The following is an 11,187-nucleotide window of genomic DNA, read 5'->3' on the forward strand; positions in this document are numbered from 1 at the left end:
ACACACACCTTGTTTAATTTTTAATACACGAAAAATATAATAAAAGCACCTGCATTGTAAACTATATTTTTACTCCTTAAGAAAGATTCTCTTTATGTACAAGATACCGATAATTATATAGAAATTGTTGAAAAATATATTCAATAATGTAATAGATTTTAGTTCTAATATATGTAAAAGCAGCCACACACTTTAATTATACTAACATTGTTCATGTACATCATGCATTGACATGTATTTTTTTATGAAGCCAGATATAAATAAATTCAAGCTTTTATGAAGTGTTTCTGTTGTTCAACTTCTAAATTTATTCAACTTTATTAAGGGCTATGCCGCACAAAAAAACTTAAGCATCAATAAGCAAATCAATTTTTTTTGCTATTGTTTATGTTATTGCCTTACGTTCTCTAATGTGATTGGCTGATTCGCTTACTACTTATGTACTGTCTTACGTTTTTCTGTGTAGCTTATTTACTATACCTTATGTTTTTTTGTGTGGACTTAAGACTGAAAGTTCTTAGTTCATATTAAATGTTAAGTAATAAATGTCGTAAGAAACAATTGCGCATCCATACAAAATATAAGATACACTGCAGGTAAAAATAGTTTCAATTTACATCTCCCGCCAAAAATATCAAAAGTATCCTCGAAATCTCGATTCAAATTTATCGATTTTAAACGCGGGAGAAGTCGATACTCGATTTATCAAATAATCGGCCGACATAATTCAGAATCTTCCGAATGATTTGGAATGATTTATGGAACTGAATTTACTACGATTTTCTCTGTTATTGTTTACTATTCCAACGCATTGTATAGCGTCGCATTTTTGTTGACTCATAAAGGTTCGTCATTTCCGATTAACTTACCCCTTGTCTAACCGCAAAGATGTCCGTAAGTACGAATTGCACAACTTCACTTTTCTATAACCTCATTTAAAACTTACCCTCGAATTAACCTCACGGTTCTCTTTACAGGCGCCGAAACAGGTAAACTGTCATATGTGCCTAATACTGAATTTCTCACAAATCTTAGCATATTCTTCATATTTTTGTAGCAACAGAATGTTGAGCACAAAGAGAAGAAGAGGAAAGAGAGCATTCTTGATTTGTCCAAGTATCTTGAGAAGAATATAAGAGTAAAATTTGCTGGAGGCAGGGAAGCTGAAGGTATCCTTAAAGGTTATGATCCTTTACTCAACTTAGTACTTGACAACACAAAGGAATATCTTAGAGGTGTGTGCGAGATGATTAATAACAATATTTCATTTAATTTATTACAAGGATGATTATAGATTGTAGATTATATATAACCTTGGATTATATCATTTTATGCTTCTACTTATTAATGCTTCTTTATGTACGTATTTTGACAAAAGTATTAATAAATATGTGACATAGTGTTTTCATATTAATAGGAATGCTTTTTAGGAGCTTATATATTTTATATATTCAAAATGTAAAAAGTGATTCTATCTAAAAGTATTAATATTCGGGCAAATAAAATAGTGAAATTTCTTTGTATTTACTATTGATTATTTAAAAATGTAATTGTACATTGCAAGTACAATTATTTTCTTAATTACAATTATATACCATACTTGATAAATTTTTAATAAATATTTTAACACAAACAATTCTCTTAATTATACAGATCCAGACGATCCATACAAATTAAATCAAGACACTCGTATGCTGGGTTTGGTAGTGTGCAGAGGAACATCTGTAGTGCTTATCTGTCCTGTAGACGGCATGGAGTCTATTCAGAATCCGTTCATACAACAAGAAGGATAAGCAAAAAAGATCTTTACCAATATATGTCACATCTTATAACTTATCTGAAACTTATCTGAATCCTTATATTGATTACCATTTCTATTTTTTAAATAAAAATATAATTTATTTTGCATTATTAAGAAAGCTTACATATATAGGAAATAAATGCCATTTTCTTACAAAGATAAACGTTTTTGTATCTATGTTTACAATAAATAATACAATTGCACATCTAAATAAGGTACTATGTGAACTCTTTATGATATACAAGCAACATATATAGAATAACAAGTTCTATATATAAGTTGCTTCTACCATTTTTACTCAATTCCGAATTCGTTTCTTAGCCATGGATATTGTTTTGGACATTCGAAGCATGTATGTAAATACCTATATGATTTAAGCACTTTACTAGGTAATTTGCAACTATTTGGTAAGTCACAAGCCGTCTCATATGGTTCAAAATGTCGCTTCGTGCATTGCCATGGTGTAAACTTCTCAATTTCATTCAGAGGTGTTGGTCTGCGCATCCATTCCACTACCTGATGATTCGTAACGAAAAATACATCGTCCAGTCGAAGCAGATCGTCGATGAATTTCTAATTAAATATAAAAATAAATTTTTTACAGATTAAATAGAAATAAAATTTATCAAATTAGGAAAATCTGTAAACGGAAGTTATAATAATCTTGAATATATTGTACCTTTTTAGTTTTATAAATTTTAGTATTATAAATTTTTTAATTAATACATAGAAATTGATGCATACCATGAATATCAACAGTAGGTATTCTTTTAAAAATGTTAGAATAAACAACGGAAGTACTATATGTATATATAGTAGTAGATAATAAATATAATTTCAAATAACTTTCTTTGTGTTAGTTAATAATAACCATTGATTTTAATAGTAATGTTTAAAGTTTTACTTACATTAAATGCATAAAAATACATTGGATTTTGAAACCACGATGCATGAAAATGTAGGCCGAAAGGTGCACGATTGGTAAGATAATGTCTTTTAAAGTTCAGCATGAGTATCTTATAAACTTCTTCGCCAGATAAGTTAGAGGGGCATGAATCCATAGTACTGCACATATAATCCTGAATAAAAATGCAACAAATAATTCTATACAATAAAGACGAAAAAGAGATACAAAATAGAGACTATAGTAATCATCATGGAAAGTTAAAAAAAGAAATGATTATTTTCTATTTCAATTTTTTAGATCGTTTTCATTGTCAAAAGCATAAGTTAAATTTAATAGACAGCTACTAGCATAAAAAAAAAATTACATATAAAATTAATTATAAGAACTTTTTAATCATTCGATCTTTCGTCATGTAGGAAGATTAAATTTTATATTGTTACTCATTACAATGTCCTATAATTAATAATCTTAGATTGAAATGGTCTCAGCTTTTTATTTTTACTTGGTGCTTATCAATCAATTTTCTCGGTTGCACGTGATTCACGTACATTTGTCAAAAGTTGATTTAAAGGTAGTTCCCAGATATTCGGATAAGAACGAGTAGGACAAAGTTGACCTGCACGGACGCATGGATGCGGCGGCCTGTAATCAAGTGTGTAAGGCCAAAAGGGTGGGTCGGAGAAAGGTGCGACAATTGAGGAATCATAAACATAACCAAATTCAGACATCATTAGAAACTGGCGATTCCATCCGACCTGTAAAAAAGGCGCCCTTACCCCTACGACATACATATATCACTTTATAATGTTCAATTTTTTTTAACAAAACTAAATTACATTGGAAAGACCCATGCGATATTTGTTCCAATCATATTATATAATTTAAGTTTATATTACGCATTGATAATTCTATCAATAATCTTTCCAATATCATTTTGATATTGTGCATAGAACTGAAAATAAGATTTCTACCTCTGATTTCTTCAATACGAACTGCTGCATATTTCTTGATGATGTTCGCTATTCCGACCATCTCGTCAAACCAATCTTCAATCGTCGCATTCTTCGACCACCATTCTTCTGGTCCGCGATGTCTAGTAAATAAATTGATTCATTTTGCGTATTAAATCAAACGATGCTTATATAATAATTTTTTTATTACAGTTCCCCTTTTTTTGTTTGAAATATAAAATATTCTTACGTGACAGAATGTGCGGCTATTTCGTGATCGGTGTTCCACAAGTATTGCACATCTCTGTAATTCGTATATTGATGACTAATATAGAAAGTACCTTTTATAGGGCAGCCATTAGTATTTTTTCTGTCATCCGTAAAAATTTCTGTAAATAATCGAATGATAATTTTCTCCGAGAAATCCTTAATATCGTTATGAGACAAAGAAAGAATTAGCATTAATATGTTAATGTAATTATTCATGAACAATTCTGCAGTTGATTTGGATCATTGTAGATTTATCCGATCTTTTAAATAAAAAAAAGAAAAAGAAGTTATATATAAATTTGTTAATTCAATCGACAGCATTAATTTCTTATTAACTTACTTGAGTAAAGTTCAAAATTTTCAGCATTTACAGCATCATTGAAAGTAATTGTTATCATTTGTGGAATTGCGTGTGCAGTGAGATTTCCTGGAATTCGAGTTCCTTCCTCAGAACACCAACAATTTGGTAATTGACATTTTTCTACATCACAAACTGGCGCAGCATTTATATCATGTCGCATGTCTACAACAAATTAATATTTGTATTAACGATATGCATTATAAATATTTTATTTTCATAATATGATAAAAAAGTAAAAGTGCCATTCTTCATGTTTTCTAATTTATAAACAAAAATATTTCAAAGATGCGAAATATTTTATGAAATAATGTAATTTGGGAAATTATGAACTTTTTTTCTTTCAATTGTTTTATTAATCGTATTAATTAAAAATTTTCTATATCTGAATATTTAATTTTACCGTAATATCGAATGTTTGTCGCAACAAAACTATTTATAAATGAAAAACATTCATCTCGAAGAATGTCCTCTATAATTTGGGAAATTATAAAAAATTAAATCTTTTTCAATCATTTCGTATTAATTTTATATTTGAATATTTAATTTTATTGTAATATCAAGTTTTTATTGCAACAAAATTGTCTACAAGTATAATAAAAAAAACATTAATCGAAAAACCTGCTAGTTGAAATAATTGCACGCTCAGTAAGGAATTCCATGTATACGAATGTGAAGAGATTAATATATGTTTGCGTATTGTTCGCATTTCTTACCACACCATCCTTCATCGGAGCCATCGGGACAATCGATGCTTCCGTCGCAAAAATAAAGAGCAGGAAGACATGTGCCATCTCCGCAAGCCAAACTTTCCTCATCACACTCGCCATTCTTGAGTAATGGCTTTGCTGCTTGAGCATCTACGAGAAACTTTGAAAACTTCACATCACCATTCGGTATATAGTAATTATATTTTTTTAAACAAATAAAAAAATTCGAATTGGACTTTAATAAATAAATGAACTTGTTAACAACTTGTTGTTAACAACTTATATTGACTCTGAAAGGCTTTTTATTATTTGTTATATTTCTTTAAATTACAAAGACATCATAAAGACTGTACGAATCTTTCCAAAAAGAGTTTAATTTTATTAAAAAATTAAAACAAGAATTACGTATGTTTGTTGTGTATATTTTATTTGAAATAAAAGTTAAAATATTCATCAACTTTATTCATTGGCTACAATAGTTTGCAGTAAATATTTAGACATACTCGTATATGTTACATAATTTAAGAGTACCAACAATACGTATGTTCCAAATTAGAACCAATGAGAGATTTAATATCTAAAAACAAAGAAATGATTAACACTTGTCGCTATTGTATGATTTTCCGGGTGAAAGTATGCGTGTATAACATTCGATCGCTTTCTTAAGAGTAGAAATCGGCATAAAGTTTGCCGGTGTTTGTTTGTATAGTCGCAGAGCTTTGTCAGCCTTTCGTTTGCATGTTTCAGAATATATATAATAATATACATATATAGATTTAACATAAATCTAAAATATACCTGAAGTTACATCGCAATTATTAACGTTTGTTTTAAAATCACAAATCTGCTTGGAAACATCGAAAAGAAGTCCTTGCGAGCATTTGAATTCAAATACTTCGTTATCTGAAATATTATTTAACGATATACATATGTAAATTAAATTTTCTCTAGATTTCATATTATATGGAATTTTTATGATAAATCACCAAACATAATAAGTACATAACAATACAATAAATAATACATATAAATAATAGGAATAATTATCATTAACAAGACATTTTTTAGCATAAAAACAATTGTGAAAATATTCACGTAATAACAAAGAATAGTATGTATCCCTTACAGCACAGACCTCCAGGGGATGTCCTTAGGGCATCTGTATGATCTTTGAATATTCTAACGACATCTCCAGGATGTATCCCGGATAAAATGTGCTATTAGGGATATACTAATTATAGTATGTATATGTTTTTACATGTAAAACATTCTTTAATATTAATATTATAACTGTGTTTGTAATTACAAATATTGTTTTCATAAGTCTTATATCAAAAATACGTATATAAAAAATAAAAAATAATATCATTTTTAGACCGTATATGTGAGAGACACGACCGATAAATTAGAGCTCTATCCGGTCGAAGCTAGAGCTTAAAATGCTTAAATAATTCAATCTTGAATCACTAAATATGATATATATGTACTTGACATACATACCACAATTGTAGTCTAACGAACTGTACACCGAAATATTTCCAGACTAAACACAATTAAACCACTGTAGTAATTTCGCGAATAAAATTAAATTCTAATAATTTCGATGCTCAATCAGGCATCATATTTTAAAGATGTTAATATGCTGAAAAAACTGTAATTAAACTTAAAAAATAAAACTTAATTCAAATACTTATCCTTACAATGAATAATGACAGTAACACTTTTTTCTTTGTACATTAAGAATGTCTTGGTTTTGCAATTTTTATGTATAAACTCGCACAGAGAAATATAAGATCAGATATCTCAAAACGTTTTATTATGTCCTTTAAATCTATTTATTGACAAAATTAATTTGTAAAAACACAATTATTTTCCCTTATTCTGATTTTAGACAAGTAATTAACAAAACTTAATCGATAATTTAAATGAATTTTTTTCTTTTGTGATCTGTAATTACCTAAGCAGAGAAAATATTTAGCACATTCTGTAAGTGACCAGATGCTGTGCGATGGTGCCTTAGGATTACGATAGAACTTGTTGTCGTCTATACAAGGAACTTCTCCGAATTTTCCTTTCTCCGCCACAATATTCGCTGAAAATATCACGATGTAGAGATATAAGTCGTATGACCCACATTTTCCTTGTTTTCAGATTTAAAAAAATCAATAAGTCCTTTTCATACAAATTAATTATAATTGTAATAACAAAATTATTGTAAAGTGTGCGTTAGAACTTTCACTCAAAGTACTTTATCAGCCGTATGTGTATGTATATGCGCGAAATTAATGATACAGCTGAAAATGTATCAATTTAATTATTTGTAACCTGTAGTTTGTAAATTCTTTGGTTTCTTTTGGCAACAGTTAAAGACAGTTTTCCTTTTTCTCTTAAATAAGGATCTTGACTCTTAATAGATTTTTTAATTAAATATTTTAAAATAAGATTAATATAATCGATATTAAAAATAAAAATTTGCTTTAGGAAACAATTATTTTGAAATTTTTAAATTGAAAGCAAAAAATTCTGTAATTATAAGAAATTCATGCTGCAGCAAAAATAAGTTTATGGAAAAAGTACTTATACGTTTCTATTGAAATGAATAAAAAAAGATCATTTTTAAGAAGACTGATATTTCTTTCTTTTATCAAAGATCGAAACGATTTCAATGTCTCACGGTTATGAGATTATCTTGAGACATACTGTACTTTCACGTTCCGTTTGGTTGTTCAGAAACGGATATCTGTAGCGTGTGATGTACACTTGTTCGAAGAGAAATCTCATGCGATTAGCGCCATCGTTTTCACCCGAATGCAAAAACGGAAATAAAACTTGCGGCACGTATCATTCAAAACAAAATTCCAAATCTATAAATTTGTCTTTTATTTCTGTTCCGCTAATGTTTTACTTTGTAAATATAGCACATCATTGATATAATTTTATGTTATTATTTTTTAATAAATATAAGAGTAAAAACTTTTTTGGAAATAAAATGAAATATTTCAACTATATTCATATTCTTCAGCCATAACCCAAATAACATGCACGTTGTACAAGATATCTAAAAGATGTTTTTTAGATATCTTATGCAACATGTATATTATCTGAGAATACTCTCTTATTTAAAAAAAAAAACAATTTTTTAATTAAATAAGGATATTACTGTCAAAAACTATTTTATGTTCCAACCTCTAACCATGTAATATTTTCCTTTTTTACACAGAAATACATTACATTATTTTTTTATTCTATTGACATAAATGAAAAAAAGAGTTTATTTAATTATTTTTGTGCTCGCTCGCTCTCTCTCTCTCTCTCTCTCTCTCTCTCTTATTCAAAAGTTCTAAATGTTCTAAATATTTTTCACATATATCTTTTTACACTTCGCTCTTTTAGTTTTATCCCAGAATCACGTATATTCAGCAAGTAAACTAATGCAAACTCTGACTGTAATGTACTAATTCATATAAAAGTTTTAATTATCATCTGGATATTTAAATCAATGAGTTTACTAAAATTAATAAATTTATATTATTTTGTAAGAATTTATTTAGTCTTATATTATGTAAATAATAACAAAATAAATAGCTTTTATTTTTTCATAGTTTTCATTGACAACTGAACAAATCGATTATATTATACAACATCAATCTATTACATATTACAATAATATATTATATGTAATAGTGAAATAATATTTTTAAGTTCTCTCTTCTCTCTCTCTCTCTCTCTCTCTCTTCTCTTACTGTTATTTAAAGCTATGCACGTCACAAGATTAACAAAACTTGGCTGCTTGCGTAAAAGAATGGATATAATTAAAAGATTATTTCGACAGCTATCATCGGAATAATGAGTTAAAACGATTTTTAATAGATTAACGTTTTATAAAAATATATAAATTTAGCTCGATAAGATTTACACAGCATCTCAAAAAAAGTCTATAAGAATATATAAAATGTGTTTGTTTTAAATGTTAAAGGATGAAAGTTATTCCTTTCGTAAAGTTTTATCAATATTTATTTAAACAGGAGCCGTATAATGTACTATAGTTAATGTGTTAGAAGTGGAATACATTTATATTACATTAATTTTAAATTCAACGCTTTCGAGACTTTGATTGACGTTTAATAAATAGGTTGGCGCGTGATTTGATGTAGAAAAAGACCTGCACTCACGAACACTTTTGAAATTGCGAAACTCACCGGAAACGGCGAGCAACGTGATCAGCACAAAACGAATTCTCAACCACATGTTGATCACTTGTGTGTAGATTTATAGTATTTTGTACCGGTTCCACGCGCGACAGCTCGCACTTTCAAACTGACGGCTGCCTACGAAAGCATGCCTTATAAGACGAGTACCTGCTTCATCGCGCTTAATCACGCGGATCTCTTCCAGATTATTTTCACTCTTTTCTAACGAGTATAATAACAATCGCAATATAATAATTTCGACCACATGAATGTTAGATCATACATTTTTCAATGAATTCGATAAAAATATGGAGTCATCATTTATCGCCGCGTTTCCAATATTTACTCAAGCAGAACAACAGGTCACGATAGGGTCAAAATGGCATTAAAATAAATCGTGATTAATTGAAAACTTTTAATAATTATTTTGGTGTTATTTTAACCCCATATTCATTTTATAAAATCCTTATTTTCAATCGCTTATTATTGAAAAATGATTCTTGTTTTGACATTTTCATTTTTGATCGAAAAAACGTTGTTGCATTTGTAGAATAATAAATTTAACGTCAATTAATTGACTTTGTTTGAAATTGTAATGTTACGATGTGGGAATTTAAATAATGTAAATGTGTAAATAAGCAATTTAAATAATTAGATAATTAATTTAAATAATATAGAAACTTTTAGATACGCAGTATAAATTGGATCATCCAAAATTTCCATACGTTTATCCAAAAGATCAAATAAATGTGTTACCTCAAAGTCAAAATATCTACTGCAAAAAATAGAATAGAAAACTAATTATTAAAGTTCATATTGTATAGACTATAGACAACCCTGGTAGCAAACTGACATCAAAATAACGTCTTTTAATGTCAAAATGACGTAGCTTGCTACCAGGGAGTGTATACAAAAATTTTATAAAATTATGTTAATATATTTTAGTATCAAAAGAAATTGGAAAGAATAAGGGTAATAGGAGTCAGGTGCAGAAGACGTCGCGCAAATAATACACCCATAAAGCGTAAAACTTCTTTATTCTACTAAACGCGCTTACATGTTTCGGCTCACTTTTGAGCCTTCTTCAGAGACAACACAAATTAACATATATAAACTGTGAATAAAAGTTATCTTGTCATGGTGAGCTCCCCTACATCGAAAATATAAATGCCAGAAATTAAACCAAATAAGAATGAAAGAAAAAAAAAAGAGAAAAAGAAAGGAAATATTGGAAATATCGAAATAGAGAATATGGAAAACACACATACACACACACACACACACACACTAATTCATCAAAAAACTTTAAGATTATAATTAATTATCCCGAAAATAAGGACGCTCACCGTGATCACAAAGCACCATATCGCAAACATTACTATTAATAATTCAAAAACCGGTTCTTGATATATTGGCCAGTCAGTATCAGACACAGTGAGTCACTTTTGGATTTAGCTAGTATTTTTCGAGATTACAAATGGGAAAATCTAACATTAAAACGTTAATCAATTCTAACAAAATGAAAGTTGGAAAGTAATCAAAAATCATGCTAGAAAGACTCATTACTGTGTACGAGCGACACTGACTGACTAAGCGCGACAACAACTCGACCTTTTATAGCTTGTCTATAATCGGGAGGTAGACCTTGGGAAGGCCTCATTTCTTATTTTAAATAACTTAGCTTCTTGTTCCCTACATTGTACGGAGGTAGATAGAAGTTTGTCACAGCTAGCGAAAGACATTAGGATTTTTTAAGAGATATGAATGACAGGGTTATTTTTACTCGTCCGGATAAGGGTAATATGACGGTAGCATTGGATAGACAGGTGAATATTTCCAAGGTAAATGAGATGCTTCAGGATGAGAATACTTATGAGGTCATTGAAAAGGATCCGACAAGCAGGATTGTAACGGGTTTACGCGTTTTATTAGTTAGTTGGAAGGAAGAAAAATATCGTATATATCTAATTCCACATATAGAAATTTGTTATGTAATGATGG

General features: G+C 28.9%; 2 protein-coding genes across 2 annotated transcripts; one reads left to right on the forward strand and one right to left on the reverse strand.

Moving 5' to 3' along the window:
* Window positions 1–722: 722 nt before the first annotated feature.
* Window positions 723–1,918, forward strand: LSm7 (U6 snRNA-associated Sm-like protein LSm7). The gene is made up of 4 exons (XM_018461111.1): window positions 723–894; window positions 978–989; window positions 1,058–1,235; window positions 1,654–1,918. The coding sequence occupies exons 1-4, from the start codon at window positions 889–891 to the stop codon at window positions 1,791–1,793; spliced, it is 336 nt and encodes a 111-aa protein (XP_018316613.1). The 5' UTR covers window positions 723–888; the 3' UTR covers window positions 1,794–1,918.
* Window positions 1,919–2,078: 160 nt separating this feature from the next.
* On the reverse strand, window positions 2,079–9,298 carry ChLD3 (Chitin and LDLR binding deacetylase 3). The gene is made up of 10 exons (XM_018461110.1): window positions 9,196–9,298; window positions 6,954–7,088; window positions 5,795–5,899; window positions 5,003–5,146; window positions 4,269–4,451; window positions 3,909–4,047; window positions 3,680–3,801; window positions 3,257–3,486; window positions 2,710–2,880; window positions 2,079–2,374 (listed from the first exon to the last, which is right to left on the reverse strand). The coding sequence occupies exons 1-10, from the start codon at window positions 9,242–9,244 to the stop codon at window positions 2,096–2,098; spliced, it is 1,557 nt and encodes a 518-aa protein (XP_018316612.1). The 5' UTR covers window positions 9,245–9,298; the 3' UTR covers window positions 2,079–2,095.
* Window positions 9,299–11,187: the final 1,889 nt, after the last annotated feature.

This window comes from Mycetomoellerius zeteki, unplaced genomic scaffold (genome assembly GCF_001594055.1).
Source record: "Mycetomoellerius zeteki isolate Tzet28-1 unplaced genomic scaffold, Tzet1.0 scaffold99, whole genome shotgun sequence".
In the NCBI taxonomy this organism is placed as follows: domain Eukaryota; kingdom Metazoa; phylum Arthropoda; class Insecta; order Hymenoptera; family Formicidae; genus Mycetomoellerius; species Mycetomoellerius zeteki.